This window comes from Choristoneura fumiferana, chromosome 3 (genome assembly GCF_025370935.1).
Source record: "Choristoneura fumiferana chromosome 3, NRCan_CFum_1, whole genome shotgun sequence".
NCBI lineage: Eukaryota > Metazoa > Arthropoda > Insecta > Lepidoptera > Tortricidae > Choristoneura > Choristoneura fumiferana.
In genome coordinates, this window is record NC_133474.1 from 15,172,367 (window position 1) to 15,194,695 (window position 22,329).

General features: G+C 35.9%; 3 protein-coding genes across 6 annotated transcripts; 2 read left to right on the top strand and 1 right to left on the bottom strand.

Annotated features, from left to right (window-relative positions):
- The first annotated feature begins 1,706 nt into the window (after nt 1-1,706).
- On the top strand, nt 1,707-10,152 carry Tat (Tyrosine aminotransferase). Its single transcript, XM_074085840.1, has 5 exons — nt 1,707-1,964; nt 6,405-6,733; nt 7,670-8,143; nt 8,399-8,581; nt 8,704-10,152. Exons 1-5 carry the CDS (start codon nt 1,820-1,822, stop codon nt 8,890-8,892), a joined length of 1,320 nt encoding a protein of 439 aa, XP_073941941.1. The 5' UTR covers nt 1,707-1,819; the 3' UTR covers nt 8,893-10,152.
- A 91-nt stretch (nt 10,153-10,243) lies between these two features.
- Nucleotides 10,244-11,986, top strand: EMC4 (ER membrane protein complex subunit 4). Its single transcript, XM_074085841.1, has 2 exons — nt 10,244-11,239; nt 11,317-11,986. Exons 1-2 carry the CDS (start codon nt 11,184-11,186, stop codon nt 11,777-11,779), a joined length of 519 nt encoding a protein of 172 aa, XP_073941942.1. The 5' UTR covers nt 10,244-11,183; the 3' UTR covers nt 11,780-11,986.
- Nucleotides 11,686-15,683, bottom strand: LOC141426717 (uncharacterized). 4 transcript variants are annotated; one of them, XR_012451255.1, is made up of 4 exons: nt 14,406-14,964; nt 13,525-13,578; nt 11,871-12,023; nt 11,686-11,773 (listed from the first exon to the last, which is right to left on the bottom strand). XR_012451255.1 is itself a non-coding variant. In XM_074085845.1 (3 exons), exons 1-3 carry the CDS (start codon nt 15,566-15,568, stop codon nt 11,928-11,930), a joined length of 165 nt encoding a protein of 54 aa, XP_073941946.1. In that variant the 5' UTR covers nt 15,569-15,683; the 3' UTR covers nt 11,795-11,927. The 4 variants fall into 4 exon arrangements, 3 of the variants coding, with proteins under 3 accessions (XP_073941946.1, XP_073941943.1, XP_073941944.1); XM_074085845.1 differs by lacking the exons at nt 11,686-11,773; nt 14,406-14,964 and adding an exon at nt 15,554-15,683 and having other exon boundaries at nt 11,795-12,023; XM_074085842.1 differs by lacking the exon at nt 11,686-11,773 and having other exon boundaries at nt 11,795-12,023.
- Between the last annotated feature and the right edge of the window lie 6,646 nt (nt 15,684-22,329).

Here is a 22,329-nt window from a genome sequence, read left to right on the forward strand (position 1 = left end):
GTTTGTCGTTTTCCACATATATCTCGCGGCACTGTATAATTCTGTGTCGAGTTGACAAAAATGTCGTATGTATTATTGGTTTCTTAAAATTAGGATTAAGGACTCTCTAATGATTGTAAAATGCTTTTTGTTCTTTTGCTTGAAATAAACAGCTTAATTTTTTTTTTTTTTTTTTTCTAGAACTGTTTTAATTTGTACTCCAAAAGTCGCCAGATACCTAAACCATTTCTGTCGTCAAAACTTTTTTGCGGTCGCTAAGATTTAAGCAAAAGTCGTCACTTCTAGGGACTAACAGCCTTATTCATAAAAAATCCTTAATTGAGGTTTGATCGGTCTGTTACTTAGCAGACTGATTAAGCTTGTTAGACGGTTGTCAAGAAGTATGATTCATAAACGCTTGCTAGCAGTCTGCTAGTTGTTGAGCTGCTGATAGACGGATTAGACGCGTTATGTTGGCCTCCTTAACAAATCAAAGACAAAAAATGGCCTAATCGATAATTTAAAAAAAAAATTGACAGCAGTGACAGCAAATTACCAGAAAAAAAAATAAAAAGCGGGATGTTTGTTTTCCCGCCATTTCCGATCCGCATGTTTATGTTGTGCAAAAAGCCATAATTATGTTAATCATCCTTTTTTTTCATATTTTTTTTTTTTTTTTTTTTTATGGTATAGGGGGCAAACGAGCAGGCGGATCGCTTATTTATTGTTAATTTATTGTTGCTAATTTAGAGGATTTTTAAATACAAATTCCTGAAAATAAATTTTCCTGTTTTTTTTTTAATCTGCACCCTGCCTTCACTATAAATATCTTCGGTACCTATGGTTTTTTGCTCTAGTCAAAGTCAGCTGTTCAAACTTGTGGCGGCCATTTTGTGACTTAGCAGAGAGAAAAAGGAGGGTCTACGGTCCTCTAACTTTAGCAGAGCCTTGATCGACTGATTAGCGCTAACAGACGTTTATGAATCATGTTTTTTAGCATCGGGCCTTCAAGGAGCCTTCAAGGAGGCTCTAACTTTTTATGAATAAGGCTGTAAGTCACTAAACTGGCAACATTGATAGCCGCCGCGGGCCCGTCGTGGGTCCGACCCGCTCTCTGTGTGAATACAACAAACCGCGCGGCTCACGCGGCGGACACGACCCGACCCGCGCACGCTTTCTGTGTGTGTTGCCCTTTAATAGCCTCTTCAATGCTTTTGGTATTAAATCTGCGTACGTTTTAATTTTAGGGACAGACGTTCGAAACTGAATGGGACAACCAATGCATTTTGTAAAAAAATCGCCAGGTTTAAAAAATAAGAAAATTACAGCTTTTATATATTATTTGTATGACATTTATTTCTGTTAGTCGTGAAAGTAGCTCATGTAGTTAAAGTCTTGGAGATTTTTATATTAAATTTTTATTTTAGTAGGTAATACCTACATCTACAAAATGTAGAAAAAGTGTGAAAAAAGTGGAAAAATCAATAAATTTGCTAATATATTGATGAGTGCATTAATCAATAACTATATTTGGCTTAATGACTTAAAAATAAAAATAAAATATATTTTTTAAACTACCATTGAATACATATATCATGTACTTGTTTCATATTTTTGTATATTAGATTACACTTAAGAGGTAAGGGTGGAATGTTTACAACTGGCTCCACTGTCGTCATCTCATCTGCATTTTGAAACCAGTTCCACGACCGATCACGCCAGACGCCGCACTAGATCGCATTTTATACAAAAGCAAGGTGTATCGTTCCGCGGACACTATTCTCGATTGTGTTCTCCTTAGTGTCACAGCAGCGTCCAACAATCCGCAAGTTGTGTGCCCATGTCTCATCGGCTACGAGGAAGTCAGACATGGGAGGTGCGTGCGTCTGCGTTGGCTCGCAAGACCCATAACGTGATAAGGGAGATCGTCGAGAACTTGCAAGTGGAGCCAAACCCTAACAAACCATTGATCGCTCTTTCTATCGGTGAGTAGGTATATTTGCGTTGCGGTTTTTTTTTAATAAAACTTATTTTAACAAGTCTTAGGGGCTGTTTCACCACCCATTGATTAATTTTATTCGACGCATAAATTTAATCAATGGATGGTGAAGCAGGGGGTTAATGTAATATAAGTGTTTTAAAACTAAATGGGGTAAGTTTGGAGTTATTTTTTTAATTTTACAAATTTAAAATCTAGGCAATTTGAGTAACTTCACAGTACAGTAACTGCGTAGTAAATCAGTTGTCTAAATTACATTATTTTTAGGTATGTGTAATTTTTATCAAACTGATAAATGAAAAAGAAAATAGTAAGTAATAATGTTTATTTTTCCGTGATAACTGATAGCAGTATTATACAGGGTGTCCCAGAAGTACCACGTCACAGTGACACCAGAGGTAGGCCAGCTCAAGAGGAACCTAACCAACCTAACATGACCCCAGTAAAAGTTGCACGGTTTTCGAGTTATTAACGAAATAAAGATTTTTGAGAATTTTCCCCTTTGTCTTAACATTTTAAGTACCAGCATCGACTTGGAAAGCTTTTTATAACAGTTTTTTATGTGTATCAAATCACGAATAGCCACTTCAGAAGTGCAAAGTGTTATTTTGTCAGTAACTACCGTAAAATGCTGAAAAAAAGATCATTAATCTTGATTTATGCTGTCTGAAAAAACATGAATTTCAACTTTAACCATCTGCCATGGAAAAAAATTACTAGAGACGAAACAAACAAATAACTTCAATAAATTAGGCATGTTATGCAGATTCAGAAATGGTATGACACATGTATCTTACTGCGATAACACTAGGTATTCTTATCACTTTGCTGATGCCGCAAGTTAAGCCGTCACTGTTAAGTAAAAACGGACTTCTGTGCGAATTGTGGAACGCCGCACAGGCGTTCCCAAATCCTTGGCACAACGAATTTTGAAGTGTCATCAATACCATCCCTACCACATACAACGCGTCCAAACACTTCTTCCAGCCGACTACGCACATCGTGTTCAATTTTGCCAAAACATGATACTGATGTGGAGACAAAACCCGAATTTTTTCAATGAAATATTGTGGACTGACGAATCGGCTTGCAAAAGGGATGGATATTTTAATTTACACAACGTCCATAGCTGGTAGACATAAAACCCACATGAAGAACGAGAAGATAGGTCCCAATACCAATTCAAAATTAATTTGTGGAGTGGAATTCTTAATGGACAAATTGTGGGACCGGTCGAGTTGCCTTCTATTCTTAATGGTAGAAACTATTTACAGTTTTTGCAAAACGACCTGCCTGGTTTATTAGAAGATGTACCGTTGGCACTGAAACGAACCACGTGGTACCAACAAGATGGTTGCCCGGGACACTACGCTCGGCTAGTCCGTGAGCACCTCAGCGATACATTCCCGGAGAGATAGATTGGTCGATTGGGACCAATTTTATGGCCACCGCGTTCCCCGGATCTAAACCCACTAGATTTTTTTTATTGGGGATGTTTAAAAGACAAAGTTTACGCGAAACCAATACTCTCTGAAGAAGAATTAAGACAACGAGTATTCGACGCGGCCCGTACCATATCGGAAGTCAGTTTACGAAAATTGAGCCGAAATTTTATTAAACGATGTTTTTTGTGCATCAGAAACCACGGGAGACAATTCGAACATTTATTGTGACCTAAATTTATTCCAATAAATGAATGAAAGATAAACCTGTTTTTAACCACCCACGCAAAAAGAGGGGTGTTATAAGTTTAACCGCTACGTCCGTCTGTCTATCTGTGGCACCGTTTCTCTTAAACGGGTTACTCGATTTGAATTTGGTTTTTTATTTGAAAGCAGGTTTTCTAGCGATGGTTCTTAGACATGTTCTATCAAAATCGGTTCAGCCGTTTTTGAAACATTGAACTTTGAAGTGACAAAGTCGGAGGTTTTCCAACTTTTTCTTGGTTAGGTTATATCCGTCCGGTCCTTTAGGATCCGATCCTAGCCTCCAAAAGGGAGACAAACATTAGTATTTAGCCTTCATGCATTTGGAAAAATAATTGTGTCAGATAATATTATTATTAGCCATTGTACACAGCACACAGCACAGCACAGCACTGTACACAGCATTTTTGCACCACTTAGCAGGGATCGTTTCGGAGTTCCAGTTTTAAGTTGGTTCGATAGGGCTTCGCTAAAGTGATAAGAATGTCTAATGTTCTTGCAGTAAGATACATGTGTCATACCATTTCTGAATCTGCATAACATGCCTAATTTATTGAAGTTATTTGTTTGTTTCATTTCTAGTATTTTTTTCCATGGCAGATGGTTAAAGTTGAAATTCATGTTTTTTCAGACAGCATAAATCAAGATTAATTATCTTTTTTTCAGCATTTTACGGTAGTTACTGACAAAATAACACTTTGCACTTCTGAAGTGGCTATTCGTGATTTGATACACATAAAAAACTGTTATAAAAAGCTTTCCAAGTCGATGCTGGTACTTAAAATGTTAAGACAAAGGGGAAAATTCTCAAAAATCTTTATTTCGTTAATAACTCGAAAACCGTGCAACTTTTACTGGGGTCATGTTAGGTTGGTTAGGTTCCTCTTGAGCTGGCCTACCTCTGGTGTCACTGTGACGTGGTACTTCTGGGACACCCTGTATTTAATTGAGACTATTCTTTTATATAGCTATTTTTACATTGAATTCGTCGCCAAAAAAGGGAGCTAACTTTCGAAGTTCGGTACATTTTACCTAAACAGCTTAAGAACAGTCACCAGCATTAATATCTGCCACAGCGGGGCGTGCAAAACATCTGACACGTCCTTCCGGCCCTAGAAATAGAGTCGTATATATCAGGCATTTATGCACGCTTGTTGTGTCAGATATTGGTGCTGGTGCTGTACCTAATTCAATTACCCCACCACATTTACTAAGTTTTATTTATACTAATCGCATGTATCCAGGTTTTATAATCCTCCACGCATTTGGACCACCCATTTTAGGGTGAAAATAAAAAAAACTAGCATGAGAACGGAATTTTCAAGTACTTTTTAGGGTCCCGCAGTCCTATCGGGAACTCTTATAGTTAAATCATATTCGTCCGTCTGTCTGCGACTAAGCTTAGAGAATTTCAGTGGCGTAATGCTGATTTCGCATCGATAAATTAATAACGCGAACCAAATGATAAAGGTAAAATAGCTAACATTGTGATTTTAGCAATTTATGTTTGCACAGACCATTTCTCACCTAGGTATATCTGTTAGCAAAGATATTAGCTAGGTATGCTTTAAAGTGCTGATTTTTGTTAAAATCAGTCTCACTTTCCCTATACAATCGCCATCAGATATTTCGAAGTGGCCAAGGTGATCAAAAACATTGAAACATGAACTCTAACACCTTAATAATAGAGTGCATTTTCTTGTATTAATGACCACCTTGGCCGCTCTGAAATATCTGATAGTGACTGCAGGGCTACTACGAAATTAGAAACTCGAAGTTCGTGTCGTTCGGTTTTTCTGACACTTGTCTACTATTTAATATGAGAGCGAGAGGGACGATACGACACGAACTTCGAGTTTCGTAGTAGCTGTACCTACTAGCAAAGCTGTTCGGCCGAAAAAAAACATTGTAGTAATTTAAAAAAAAAAGGGAAACTATTATGCGATCATCATAAGTTTGATATGGAACTTTGTGCGTGGCCACTTAGTTAGCATTTTTTTAATTTTCTTCGCGTCGTAGTTTGGGCTTCATCGTAAATCAGTCAGTCGATTTACACCTTGATCTCTTTTCTTCGGGATATCAACACCTAAAGATGGCTGCTGAACTGGCACTATTTAGTAAGCAGATAGATGATACTTGTAGTACTGATGGCGCATACGACGTACCTACACGTTACTGATAAACCCAGAATCCCTCTATCAAACCGGTTCTAAAAACTTACCTTACTTGCCCATCCTATCACGCATTTTTTAATAGGCGCACGTTAATAAAAGTGGTCACTGGATAAACATGTATTAAAATTAGTAGATTTACAATTAAGTCAAGGTTAACAGGATTCGAATTTCACAATATTAACCAAGTATGCGAGACTTGAACTGGGATCCTGTTATATTGATTGGACGCAGAATGCTCGATTTGTTTCAACTCTTCCGCAAAGAAATTGTGAAAAACTGACAGATACAAGTTGGCGTTAAAACCGCTGAGCTCGTTAACTGAGCGAGTTATGTAGGTACTCCACAGAACTGTTACTGCCCATCAGTTGGCGTTAAAACCGCTGAGCTCGTAAACTGAGCGAGTTATGTAGGTACTCCACAGAACTGTTACTGCCCATCAGTTGGCGTTAAAACCGCTGAGCTCGTAAACTGAGCGAGTTATGTAGGTACTCCACAGAACTGTTACTGCCCATCATTTTACTTATAATAAATTCGTTTCCGTTTTAGGTGATCCGACGACATTTGGGAATCTAAATCCACCTGATCAAGTTCTTCAAGCTGTGCGAGACAGTATAGAATTACTTAAAAGTAGAAGCTACGGTCCTGGTAAAGGACATCAAGACGTCAGAGAAGCTGTTGCAGAATATTGCTCCCATCAGGGTCCAGTGACGCCAGATGATGTCATTCTCTGCAGCGGCTGCTCTCACGCTATTGAAATGGCCGTCACTGTACTGGCAGACGCCGGACAGAACATCTTGGTGCCGCGACCAGGATTCCTGATATACAGAACCTTATCAGAGGGTTTAGGAATTGAAATAAAATACTATAATTTGTTGGTAAGCTTCAATTTTCATTGCTGGTTCCTGTTACCTACATTAAACCTACACGTTCATCGGCACGTGGCGTGGTTCAAAGATATAAATATTTTGCAAACTAGCCCCGTTTGGCGAATTGTGAAGGTGAATTAACATCAGATGATGAAAATCAAGTTTCTAGAAGCATAACAAGTTTTCATTCGTAAAGCATAATTAGTCTTAAATACACTAGTTAAGCATATTTTCTCATACTCTTATCTATATTAATAATTTCGTCAAGGAGTACGGTAGACTCGAACGAAATGCACATCAAATTGAAGAGCGTAAAAAATTAGTCAATCCGAGTCGACAACTTGTAGGCAGAAAATTCGGAATATCGAGTATTTTCAATATAAATTTGAATAAATTACTAAGTATATAATGACGTTGCGAAATAAACTTGTCAAAGTCATCACATCAAATTGGCGTTAGTGTCACGTCATCATGTGTCACAGGTGTCAGAGGTTTGCATTTCGTTCTCCATTGCGACCTTTTAAGGCCCCACACACGGTACGATTCGTCGATTTTCATCAGATCGATCGTACAGACGAACCGTATAGGTCTAATTTCTTCGATTATGAGACGAGACATCATAGTTATTTGGGCAAATAAGATTTAGGAGAACTATCTACTGGTGAAATACCGATACGTAGGTTAGCTGTGAAAGTACTTTTGTGATAATATTAAGGCTGGGAATATACTTCAGATTTTTCGATAAGTACGAGTCTTTACAGTGGCAAATTTTTTTTCAAACATATTATTATGAGTCTACATTTTACCCGAGCGAAGCCGGGTTTTCATCTAGTATATGGATAATCTCGGATACTGCGCAAATAACTATGTATTGTGCGAAAAGTTTATACTCGTACTTAAGTCAATTAATTATGTTTTGTACACAAAATGATCCTTTTTTTTTAGCCGGATCAACAATGGATCGTAGATCTTGAAGATCTAGAGAATCAAATAGATGATAAAACAGCCGCAATTGTCATTATAAATCCATCGAATCCTTGTGGTTCAGTATACAGCAAAGAACATTTGACTGAGATATTGGATGTAGCATCAAGAAATTGCGTTCCTATAATAGCAGATGAGATATACGAGCACATGGTTTTCTCTGGCAATGAATATCATGCAATCTCATCGTTGTCGACTGATGTTCCTGTGCTTTCATGTGGTGGGATTACTAAGAGGTTCCTAGTGCCAGGCTGGAGAATGGGTTGGGTTATAATACACGACCGACAGAAAATATTTGAAAAGGAAGTTCGAGAAGGTTTAAATAACATGACGACTCGGATACTGGGGCCTAGCACGTTAGTACAGCGCGCTTTGCCTGCTATACTGCAGTTAACACCGCAGAGCTTTTTCGATGAGGTGTTGTTGTTTTTAGAGGTGAGTGGAAGGTTCCGTTCGCTTCGATCGCTGCGCGCGATGTTCTCCCGCGCTACTACGCATTATTGGAAATTTGCATTCATTTCTAGAATCTACTGGCATGGAATGGTGTTCACGTGGAACATTTTTATTTAAATAAATATATTTTATTTTTCTTCTTCTTTCTATTTATTGTATCAGAGTTTTATTAAACTTGTGAACTATGGGGTTTAAGTTTATTTATTTGATTTCTCTATTTTACAATTTCGATTTCAGAGTCAAGCAAAGCTGGCGTACGAAGCCTTACGTCGCATTCCCGGGCTGCGCCCCGTAATGCCTCAAGGAGCAATGTATATGATGATCCAGATCAAAATGTCTTTGTTCCCGCAATTCAAAAGTGAGCTTCAGTTTGTAGAGAGGCTCATGTCTGAACAATCCGTATTTTGCTTGCCGGGAAAGGTGAATATTAAATAATATAAAAATAAAATAATCATGTGTTAACTTGGTGCAATTAATTAAATAATGGAGCTACATTTATGAAAATATTTGATAACTGATGATATTCTTTTTTTCTCTCGTAGTGTTTTGCTTTTCCGAACTACATGCGGATCGTTCTGACTGTACCCGAGGACGTACTCCGAGAAGCGTGCGATCGTATAACGGTGTTTTGCAGGGAACATGTCGCTTCCAGAGACACCTTGAAGGAAGTTGACAGCAACACAGTCTCCGTGGAACCCGTCGACGAAGTCATTTTTGCAAACAAAACATAACACTTTTAATATTAGCAAAAACTTAATAAGTACAATCGTCAGCACTCTTAACTGACAAATCGTGCGATTTCTCAGTCATTTGTTTGTTGTTGCTTTTTATTCACAACTAACAATCCATACTAATATTGTAAAAGCAAAACTGAGTTTTGTTTGTTTGTTCGTCTGTTATGCTTTTATACTTTAAACTTAACCAATCGTGATGAAATGTGTTATGGAGATAGTTTGCGACTCCAAGAAGGACATTAAGATGGTTTTTATCCCGGAAAGTTGTATAGTTCCCACAGGCGCGCGATAAACAAATTCTATGCAGACGAAGTCGCGGACGTGGACAACAGTTATAGTGCATAAAATAATATGAACTTAATAAAGTTCACGGTCAGTAAAGGCATTCACCACTGCCAGTATTTTTTTTAGAACCTGGACTGCGACTGCTCAGTGCCTCAAATGAAAACGTGTGAATTTGGAAAACTATCATCCTTTGTCATACCTAATATAAATGCATTCTTTCTTAGTGGTTCAAAATAATATACCACGTGTTATTTTCGATTTCCGTTAACATTAAGGAAACATTCAATAGATCAAGAAGTTAATTATTCCAAAGCACTAGTGGCCTAACTAACTCTTTAAAATAATTAATTATGCGCGGTAAAACAGTGTAGGTTTATAGGCAGGTTTTTAATTTATGACGCTTTTTAAAGTCCGTAAGGAACTATTTTAATTTACACATATTTCAAAAGGCAAAAAAATCGAGTTTGTTTGATGTCTTTCTTAGTGTTACGTCAATGTGACTCGTCAGGTTTGTGATTTTTACATTTTGACCTTTAACAATATCTGTGAAACAAAATATATTATGATTTTTTCTTTGATTTAGCGAAAAAGTTATTTAATTACTTATTATTTTTTAGTAAATATTTACTTTTGTGTTGACGACTGTACCGGGTGACAGTCTTTCCCGGCCCGGTTAATACCGACATGGAAATACCGACCCTGTTCTTCGTGTACTCGCCCATAGAAGCTCATGTCAGTTTCTATGGGCGTGTACACAAAAAACAGGGTCGGTATTTCCATGTCAGTATTATCCGGGCCGTGAAAGAGTGTCACCCGACTGTACCTACTTAAGACACTCCTAATGATGAAATTAGGTAAACGCGTAATTTTGTATAACTATAGTTTTTTTTAGTTAAAATGTTTTTTATTGTAAAAGTACAGTTGCAAAACGATGTATAATTGAATAATATTGGACGTAAAAATAAATACTTATTGTTTTATTTTCAAAATAAATCATAAGTTTGTTTTAATAGGTACAATTAGCTAACTAGAGTTAGAGTAGGTAGCTATCCATAATAATACGAACTGTAGGTATATAAGTCACAGATTACTAATATGTAGCTAGCTATGTGATATAAGTGGACAGTAAAATCTGTAAGAAACGGTAGAGTACATACTTGAACGTTACTTAATCCATTTCCTGTGTTCCTGTTCCTGGGTTGTCTTCGAATTTGTTCATTTCATTACTCATTAGCAGTTATCGGATTTTCCGGTGCAAGACAAAGGCAATCAGATAAAAACTGCCACGCATATAAAAGTGAAAATAATGTTTATTTTTTATTTTTATAATTCACGTTTTATATTAACAAATGAATACTAGACAATTCTAATAAAATTATTATAGAAAACGCAATGAGTACTGCAGGGCTACTGCGGAACTTGAAACTCGAAGTTCGCGTCGTGCGGTCCCTCTGCTGCAGGGTTACTACGAAACTCGAAGTTCGTGTCGTGCGGTCCCTCTGACACTTATACTATTTAATACGAGAGCAAGAGGAACGATATGATACGAACGAACTTCGAGTTTCATAGTAGCCCTGCTGCTGATTGATAGTTACGTTGAGGTCACGTTTTATTCACATGTTGTACAAACTACTATTGTTAGATTGATGAAAACCTTATTCATATAACATAATTAGATAACTGTATTAATGTTTAATTCATCGATTAATTAATATGTTACTTTATTGTTTTTATTCATCTCTCTAAGGATAGGTAAAGAAAATGTAATCCATACAGACATTACAGCGTTACATTACAATACTGTCTAAAATATTCGCTATCTGTATTCCACATCCACTTCCTTGTTTATCTGGATGTCACTTTATCTGTCATGTCAGGTCAGTTGTCAACTTGTCAATAGAACGTGATTACGATTAATTTTGCAGAATTCAATATCCCTGACGATAGTCTTACAAGGATCTTTTTCATTCGGTATCTATTCTACAAAATATAATTCGTTCAAAATGTCCCAACTCAAGTCCAATAAAAAGTTCAAATGGGCTTTGGATTTCAACCCCAAGTAAGTGGTTCGGAGAAGTTTTTTATCACGGCAGTTATGATTTAGCAATACCTGTAAGATTTTGTTTTCATTTCCAGGCACAAGACCCAAACAGCAGAATTACCATCTCCACCTGGGTACAGTCAGTCAGCCGGTGCGAATTATACAGAATCTTCAAAGGATACAGACTCTAACCATCTATTGATAAAGAAATTATGGGATGTCGCTTTAGGCCCTTTGAAACAGGTGCCAATGAATCTGTTCATCATGTATATGGCTGGCAACTCCATATCTATATTCCCTATAATGATGGTTGGTATGCTGATTGTACGACCAGTCAAATCTTTATTTGTCACTCAGAGCACTTTCAAGATGGTAGAAGGGACCCAAGCCGCTGGACAAAAGCTGGTGTATATCTTTGGGAATATTGTGAACATTTTCTTAGCTCTGTACAAGTGTCAAAGTATGGGATTACTGCCCACACATGCAAGTGACTGGTTGGCATTCGAGGAACCACAAACAAGAGTGGAGCATATTGGTGGTGGATTGTCTTTGCTGTAAATTAATTCATACATGGAGTCAGTTAATGATATTTATTGCTAAGGTTCATTATAAATTATCACTGTATATTTATTAAATAAATCATATTTACAATAAAATATTTCATTTGCTGTAGTTGGTCATCCATAGTTGTGCCAACAACTTGATTTTACGGTTTTTTGCCCCCACTGATTCCATCCATTTTCTCTTTTATTGCAGCTTGTGCTTTAGAAAATAATGTCATGGGGTCTTCAACTTTATCAATCTGTAAAAGAAAATAATATTTCTTAAACAAGTTGTTAGATCAGAATGTACTTATCTATGATTCTCGTGTCACAATGTTTGTGACCAAACTCCTCCAAAACGACTCGACTGATTTTTATGAAATTTTTTGTGTATATTCAGTAGGTGTGAGAAGCGGACAGAGTCGCAGGTAACAGCTAGTTATACAATATAAAAAAAGTATGCAAGAAAATAACTGTCTTAAAAAGACAAAAGCCAGTGTACACAGTTTTAATTTGACCCCATGTTTTTCCTCTGTATATGCTGTATGTGCTGTATATACTATGAAATACTACTAAATGATTTTACTAATTCAGCACATTGTTATAACGGTACACTAGTGAGTAAATATGTCTAGTGCAGTATGCATGATGCAGTAGTTTAAATATGTCTAATGGGCATACTATATTGGCAAGTGTCAAAAGAATTGATTCTATTCTGAAATTGTGAATGTGTTTTTAAATAAACAACAGAATGGTTCCTGGCATTTAAAACTACAAAAGTACTTTAGTAAAAAAAGAAAAGAAAACCAACCATTTCTTTTTATCCAATGCCTTGTCACATTCTGAAGCTGTTTTCTGACAGAAAGATCTAAGTGTGCCCTGTGTTAACAAAAATGTACTTCAGTTCATTAAATTGTTATTTATTAGATTCATTACCTATCATATCATTCATAAAATTGCAGAAATGTGACAGAAACAAAAGAGGCCATACAAGTTAAAATATTGTTGCAAACCAGATACTTCAATGTCGCCAGGAAACATTCTATTAATACAGGGTTTCTCAAAGTGGGGTATGCTAACCCCTAGGGGTTCGCTATTCGACGGTAGGGGGTTCGCGACAAGGTTTACGTGATGGTGGCTGCAAGACTGCAGCAAGATGATTAAGATTGGTTTTTGGAGTCTTTTTGTATTTTTTATTTTAACTCCAAATTAGTTACTTATTTGTTTGTTATTTGTTGTTGTTTGTTTCAGTTTGTATTTTCGTACATTATATTATGATGATGATTGAAATAAAAATAAACTTAGTTTCTCCAACAGCCAATTTTATTACTATCTTTGGTGGGGGGGAGGTAGGGGTTCGCTGTTGTCTAGAAACTTTAACAGGGGTATGTAGAGCCATAAGTTTGAGAAACCCTGTATTAATATGATAATAAGCTGTAATGAAATCCTTCATTTAAATATATCTATTGGTGTTTTAAGAAAAAACATTTTCTATTGTCTAAAAAATAAAGAATTCTAATTTAACAGTCAATATTTTGACTCAATCAGTAATATTAATAGCAGGACACAAAAGTTTGTTTGGTAAAAGTAATAAACAGTAATGTTAAGAAATTATAGATGTCCAAATCACCTAATTGCCAAAAATATGCTCAATGAATTAAGTAATGGTTGAAGGGTTTGTCGGCATAGCCTCCTTTGCAGTAAAATCAAGAATGTATTATAAAACGCTATAATAATTACACAAAAATATAGACTATTTACCTGGTAATTTTGAGCTATATATACTCCAGCATAGACTCCAGATCCAAATATTATCTGTTAAAAATAAATGCAAAAAGTTTAATAACAAGCCTCAAAATAAGATTTTGCGAACAATTTATTTTCTCACATGTATTTTGTATTTTAGTATATGAGTTTACTTTTCAAACAACGAGTTTTGCTTTTATATTAAGCCTGCCACAGAGAGAGAGAGAGAGAGAGAGAGAGAGAGAGAGAGAGAGAATATTTATGCAATTTACATGCCACAACCTCAGGCCACAACCTGAGAGTGGTAGCCAAGCTTACAAGTCATCACAAATTAAGGCCACTTCTTGTCACCACTAGTTTAATTTGTGGCAGCTTTAGCATCATTTTGGCTTGTAACTCTGTCTCCCTTGCTGCATGAATTAGGCATAAAGTCAGGATAAAAGAGAAGAACACAGTTGGAGCAAGTGAATACTTCTAAACTATCTGCTTTGGTTAGGTACAGTTGAAACTTACTCCCGTTTTAACTATTCCTGTGACACAACCCATGGTTTGACAGATTTTAACTACACAAATTTTCTGTTTACATTGATATAGAATACATTTATTTAATTTATATTTTATTTATTACAATTTACATGACAAACATCAAAAATTTCAAGTAGTTATGTTGTCATTATGACATTCCAATTTCAAATATATTTCTGTGTGTTAATAGATTGTCCAAATCATGTTTACAAAGTTATGTAATAAAAACCAATATATTTAAAATTAGTGATGATAATACTATATGCAATCATGAATAGTATCTTCACAAATTGAGTTTAGAACTTACTATCTTTATTTTAATTGTTTGCTAACTACTATAAGCAGTTTTAGTGGGACTTCATAAGACTTACACCATTTTTGAGTAAAAATGAAATACAACCCATGGTCTAACTCTGGTATAAGCCTTTACATTAACTTTATATTAATATTGCTCTGGACTTCATTTTCCTGTTTATTTTGCCAATTTGTGCTTATTTTTGGGAGTGAAAAAAACAGACAATCACTAGAATTTCACATTGTCAATATGACATGGCATTTTTACTTTTTATGTTTTTTTACAGACTATATCACATTCACAAGTATCTACCAAAAATATTAATCTCTATGCAGTTTTATTTGTTATTATAAATAGGTCAGTTAAACCACAAATAACTTGAATATCTATAGCATGAGGTTTTGTGGTCAAGTATCAGTTAGCAGGTGGGTGGAGACCAAAAAGTTGGACCGTGTTAAATGGTAGCTTATCATACAAAACAATAACTGGAAAATGTTCTGCTGTCATTGAAAAATTACATGGTTGATTTTTGTGTTCATACTAATTTTGATTATCGGGATTTAGATTCCTGACTGTTTTAACTCCAAACAGATATCAGATAGAAGTGTTATAACAAAGATAATAAACAAAGCCTGATAATATTGACTCTTTTATTTCAATATTTTTTAATACTGTAATATGTAATTTTGTAATAAGTAATGTTGTTGAATATTACCAACAAATACCCAAAACACAAATACAGAAAACCAGCGTTACTGCACATAATGTGCGGCTACACATGCTGAGTGGAGACCCTTTTTGGTATCCTGATGTGTCACCAAGTAACATAGCTTCAGTGCTAGTTCTAGTCTTAGTTTTAGGTTGTACTTTTGGAGCCAAAATAAACCTTTCTTTCTTTCTTTCAAAAGTAAATTTTTATTTGGAGGTAGCTTAATAGAATGCAGTTACATAATAAAAAAAACTCTTTGTTAGTAATTTACCCAAAAACTCAATTCTCACGCAGATGTCCCTAAGCAAAATTTTTAATCAGCTTTAATATATCTATTACAACAAAGTAGTGTTAGCTATGCTATGTGATATTGCAGACTCAGATCAGGAAGAAATTATTTGTAGATCATTATTCAGTATTTTGTTTGTAGAACAAAGACGTTTTTATGCGTTATTATGGAAAACAATTGTTTAAAAAGAAAAACCGTTCGCACGGCTAGTCTGGATAATACTTACTAAGCCTTTCAGCATTATTGAATAATAAATTCGGAATTCCGGGAATTAGCTTGCCTAGAATAATTTTAGTTGAAATCAACCTGCTGTGCGCGGAAATATCATCGATGACAGTGACTGTGACAGCTTAGTGACAGTTTGGCAGATGACGTTTCGCCACAGACTACTCAGAGAACTAACGTTCAGTTAGGCAACTCCCATAGAAATAAAACCGCCATACGATTATCGCTTATACATTTTGACAGTTACTTTTTTTTAAATTCTTGTGAAATTTTTGGGGCTGTGACATCGTCTGTTATGCCAAAAAAGATTTGTGGCTTCGTATTCGGTACATTCATTATTTAATTTATTTAAAAATTCAGGATTAGAAGAAAACAGTGTTATTTTTGCATTCTTTTATTTATTTATCTCGTTTTACAATTATTTAATGCTTTCGCTTGCATGGGTGTTATAAACTTATTTTGAATACTTATATCACATCTGTGCCTTTTAGGGTTTTATTTATTATGTTGTACCAGTTAAATAATGACAATCTCAATGTTAGGTTGAAGAAGTAGTTCGCAATCTCTCGCAATTTGAACATTATTACCATTTATTGAGTCCTGTCTCGGATTTTAGTAACCTATACAAATGGACGTTCTTTGGCCTACTATTACAACTTACAACACAGCACTTATTGTATATTATATAAGTAACTAGCTTTTGCCCGCCGCTCCGCCCGCGTGGTATTCGGTTATCGCGCACTGTGCATTTTTCCGCTTGGGAACTGTGCATTTTTCCGGGATAAAAAGTAGCCTATGTCACTCTCGGGCCCATAAACTATCTCTATGCCAAAAATCACGTCGATCCGTAGCTCTGTAACGGCGTGAAAGATGGACAAACACACAAACTTACAAACACACTTTCGCATTTATAATATTAGTATAGATGGATAGTTCAATATAGTCGGAACAATGCTTTCTTTTTTCTTTGGCGATCTAAAACCTGAGGAGGAACGACCTTCTTTCGTAATACGCGTAATCGATGACCCGATATACCTAGAAAGTTTATTAATAACTATAATTACTGCTTATTTTTACCAGACTACAATGACATCTTGACTTGTCTACAACGTTTACCTGTTAGCTCCGATGTTAATTTGAAAAGGTTTTGTAGCGAAATAGTTTCATTCCCCAAGCGTTTTTTTCCAGTAGTTTATTATAAACATTATTTACAATGATCCGTTGATACTACGAATCATTTTGGGCATTTTTTGTTATTGTTCATAGAAACCGCCACAGTGACACTCGACGACCAGATGGCCTAGTGGTTAGAAGACCTGACTACGAAGCTTGAGGTCCCGGGTTCGATTCCCGTGTCGGGGCAGATATTTGTATGAAAAATACGAATGTTTGTTCTCGGGTCTTGGGTGTTTACTATGTATTTAAGTATGTATCTATCTATATAATTATATTTATCCGTTGCTTAGTACCCATAACACAAGCTTTGCTAAGCTTACTTTGGGACTAGGTCAATTGGTGTGAATTGTCCCGTGATATTTATTTATTATATTATTAATCATTAAAATTATTGCCAGTGTAAGAAATTAGTTCCAATGAAATTCCGCAACATGGCGAATACTCGTAGTCATATATTTCTGGCCAGGCTTTAAATACGAACTTTTGCTTTTGCTTTCACTTCTGTACAAAAACAGTGATAATAAAAAAACCGCCCAAGAGCGTGTCGGACACGCCCAAAATAGGGTTCCGTAGCCATTACGAAAAAAATAGGTGATTTTTCTAAGGATTTCGTATTTTATACGGAATCTTCCAAGTTTAGGTATATTTCATACCTTAGGCTGCTATTGACTCTAAAACTACTAATGATTCTCAAGCAAACTAAGGCGTTATAGTTTTCCTTGTAAGTTTGATATACTTACTACCATCCTGATTTTTTTCAAATATTTAAACCCACGAAATTTGCACTTTAAAGTTGAATATTTCGCAAACAAAACACTAAATCGAAAAATCGTTTTAACACACCCCTAATGGTTTTAAAAGATCTATCCAACGATACCCCACAGTATAGGGTTGGATGAGAGAAAAAAAAAATCACCCCTAGTTTTTACGTCTATGGGAGGTATCCTAAAAAAAAATGTTATTTGACTTTTTATTGTACCATTTTGTCGGCAGAGTTTACATATATTTCCGTGCAAAATTACAGCTTTCTAGCATTGATAGTCCCTGAGCCAAGCCGCGGACGGACAGACAGACAGACAGACATGGCAAAACTATAAGGGTTCCGTTTTTGCTATTTGGCTCCGGACGGAACCCTAAAAATCACATAAGGTTTACGAACACTGTTTCTTATGCATATCTACAAATCTGCAACTGGAGTGCCGCTGACGCCGATGGTCGTCTGTTCTGCAGAAGCGTTCGGCATCGCAGCAAAGTATACGTAATCTGCACGGCTACTACGAAACTCGAAACTTGGAATTTGTATCGTACCGTCCGTCTCGCTCTCGTTTAAGTATTAGAGGGACCGCATGACACGAACTTCAAGTTTCGTAGTAGACCTGCTGCTCACAATGCAGGAAATGAATAGATTTCTTTTTCTCTGAATGGCAACACTGGCATAGATAATAGATCGCTCGTTTTTGGCTCGAAATTCGAACCTGTGATTTTATTTTGCTTAATATACAAAATGTACACACCCAATATCATATTTTCTCAAGTTTTTCGCGATTCCCAAAGTCAAAGAATCGAATTGCTTTAAAATTCCAGAGAAATAATGCGTTGTTTGGTCTGTCTCATTTTTATATTATAGACAGATAATTGCAAGCTATTGTTACACCTTCAAAAGTTGAGATGATAAGCTACGGAAAGTAATCAACGCAAAACTTCACTCGATTAGCTTTGAAACCGTAATGAACACAGACTAATAAGAGATACTATTGAACGTTGTCATTGGCATTGACAACTATGACAAGTGACAAGAATGAGATCGTGCGAGGCGCGGGGGACGTGAAAGCTCTCATTTTCTATAAGCGAACCGTCAGAGACAATGCGAGTATTTTTTCTTTTTTTTGATACGAATTACATACAAGTATAGTCTGTCAAAAAAGAAAAGAAATTAAAAAGTGGCAACACTGTAGTGTCATCCCTTTCAAACCCTGTCAAACCAAAAAGGGAGGACACTACAGTGTTGCCACTTTTAAATTTCTTCTCTTTTTTGACAGACTATATATTCATATCGATGTTGAGTAGATAATTTATAATTTAATAGCAATATCAAATGTTCTAATTTAGCAGAATGATGATCAGGGACGCCGCTATAATGTAAGTGAGAAGTAATCATTTAACGATACTTTTGAATTAACTTTATCAGCTTATAACGTTACCATTTTTATACCGGTAAAAAATAGTAAAAGTAACGGTACATCGTTTAACGTTAATTACGATTTAACGTTAAATCTTTTTGACAACATTTATGCCCTATCCGCACTGCGAATTTTCACCGCGCGGTTTTCACTCGCAATTCTATAACACATTGAATCTTATACGAGTATCCGCACTGGCGGTATAAAATTCGCAAAGGAATTGTATGTAACGCACGGAATATACTTTGCGCGGTAAAAATTCGCAGTGAAAAGAGGCCCATAGGCCCTATCCTGTTCGCATTGCAAATTTTCACCGCTCGGTTCTTCTCACAATTCGGTAACACATTGAATGTTGTATGAGTATCCGCACAGGCAGTAAAAAAAATCGCGCGTAAATTAAATCTGTGATCTGACGCAAATTGAATGCGATGCGGTACGGATTTAATAATTACTTACTTATATACGCATATAAAATTCGCGCGAATATTTATTTATTTAGTTATTAACTGGTGGGCCTGGCTGGTGCTGGTGCATAGATACCTACTGAATGAGAGGCTTGCCAAAACTGGTCGCCACTCGAAAACTTCCCAATTTCATTAATCGATGTGGCTTGCCCATTGCAATTTGAACTTATGTAAGTTTAAAAAATATGTATTATTTTGACTACATACATATAATTATAGTTTCCTAACAACCGACAATTAATAATGGGTCCGGCAATTACCTTCATTGGAGAGCGGTGATGTAATAGGGTCCATGTCGTGATATCTATGACATGTTTAATTTTTGTATCATTCCAAGGCTTCCATACTTTGCTATTTATATAATTAATTTCCCACCCTTTTACGTTTCATTCCTGGCCAGTCAAATAAAATATTCACCTCACTAGCTCGAAAAAGCTTTCTTTGTCCTTCAAAATCTGCGTGGAAAGTCGCTTTTTATCCTCTTGGCTGGAAAGAAATTTTGAAATTCGAACGTTATCGTGAACAGGCGCCCCCTTGAAAATACATATCGACCGCTTACTTTCACAACCTCGTATCTCGCCGCATAAAATTGCTTCAAATCATCTTTATGTCAAGTTCGATAGTGTTGATTTGTTGTATACAATTCGGGTAGATACGAGGTTGAGGAAGTAAGCGTTGAATATTGAAGTGTTCACAAAGAAAGTTCGTCACACATTGTTGAAGTAATATTTAAATCTGTTAATTAATCAGTTATTTAATCCTCGATACTAAAAATTTATTTAGTTGTAATAAAGGTCATTTTAGTTTTCTGTAATAATTCCAAATGCGTCTTTATTAGAACAAACAAGAAGAAAGTATATATCAAATGATGAATAAAAAGGGATTCGGAAACGCACCCGAAAAAAAAGCACAATGACACGTTTCTGAACGTGGTTTGTCATAAATTATTTCATTAATATAAATTCGCTAGTGCTTTCATTCTTGTTATTATTTATTAATATAAAAAAAATAGATAACATTTATTTACATTTTGTTCTATTACATAAGTGTTTTCGTCTTTATTCACAAGAAATAACGACAAATAGGTAGATAGATATTATGTGGTCAAATTCAGAACGCACCTACCGGAGGGAATAAAGGGGTGACACTCTTTCCTTCCCGGTCCGGATAATACCGACATGGAAATACCGACACTGTTTTTCGTGTACACGCCCATAGAAGCTCCTGACAGTTTCTATGGGCATGTACACAAAAAACAGGGCCGGTATTTCCATGTCGGTGATATCCGGGCCGGGAAAGAGTGTCACCCGGAATAAAGTTCACGCAGTGTGAGACGGGGGGGGGGGGGAGACGTTTGATTTTAATGAATTTGCACTTTAAAGTTGAATATTTCGCAAAAAATCAATGAATCGAAAAATCGTCTTAGAAAACCCCTAATGGTTTTAAAAGACCTATCCAACGATACCCCACACTATAGGGTTGGATGAGAACAAAAAAATCACCCCCACTTTACGTCTACCCTAAAAAAAAATTGTTTTAATTTTTTATTGTACAGTCAACTACAAAGAGATGTATCCAAGTAAATCTTACAAAATTATGTATCCCTGCGGATGCCATAATTAAGTAGCCGTAGAATGTGACAAACATGGTACCCATCCACCGAACCTGACAGAAACATGTATGCCTCTAATGTGCATTATTTATGTATCCCCCTACATTTCCCCTGAAATGTATACTGACAACCATAATCTCTAATATCTATCCATAAATTGTGTCAAAAAAAAACTATTCAATGTTCCAAATTAATGTTACCATCTTTGACAAGTCGTTGGCCCACTATTACAGGGTTTTATGTAACATTTTTATTTACGTTAATCAAAGTTTAAACTTGAGTGTGTAGTCAAGAAGTTCAATTTTGAATACCTTAACAGTGAAACATAGAACCCTATAATATTGAGCCAGCGAAACAACAGCAAAACAAAACACTTTGACGCTTCCAAACGCTTTGATGGTACCATTTTGTCGTCATATATCGCACCTTCAAAATTAAAGTGAAAGAATTCGAAATTTTCTCATTTTAAAATTCAACCAGATTGTGTTGTAGGTATTTAAAGTTTATTTTGGAAATGTGAATATTTCGAATTGTTTCAGTTGTTTCACTTTTCTTTTAAGGGTGCGATATATCCGTGCAAAATTACAGCTTTCTAGCATTGATAGTCCCTGAGCAAAGCCGCGGTCGGACCGACAGACAGACAGACAGACATAGAAAAACTATAAGGGTTCCGTTTTTACCATTTTGGCTCCGGAACCCTAAAAAGGAAGTTATCAAATGTTTTTTTAAATATACTTTAGATATATAACCGAAATGGTAAAACGCCCCATTTGTTTATTTTTCTAAACTAATATTTTGGCGCACATCAGAGCGCGCGAAACTCGAACTTTCGCGTAGTCTATTTCGCATTTTGTACCTACGTGTGTTTAATGATAGTGATTGAATTTGAGGCGTCTGTTGTGACTATATTATTTAATTTCAAACTCGCTCGCTTCAGAACTTCTTAATTCGTCTTTTTTCATTGTCGACTCTAAAAGGGAACCACTGCACCAAATTTCAGTTTTCTAGGTCCATAGGTTTAAGCTAGACGTCAGGACTTCATATTAAGTATATTCCACTGTCATTATAATCACGATTACCTAGGTACTTATTAGGTCAAACGTAAAAATAAGAACAAGTTTTTCAGTTCAACTGCCGTTTAAAATTATTTTCACTGTATATATTTATTGTTGGCAATATTGCAAATAATACTGAAACATTCGTACTTAGACAAGCTTATGTAACTATATTTTTCTGACGGCGATTTATATAATTATACAGGATGCCCGTAAGTAGTACAAAATAAAAGGGGAGATAGGGCAAGTCATTTACCAAAATGGCCTTAGTAAAAAGTATCACGGTTTCT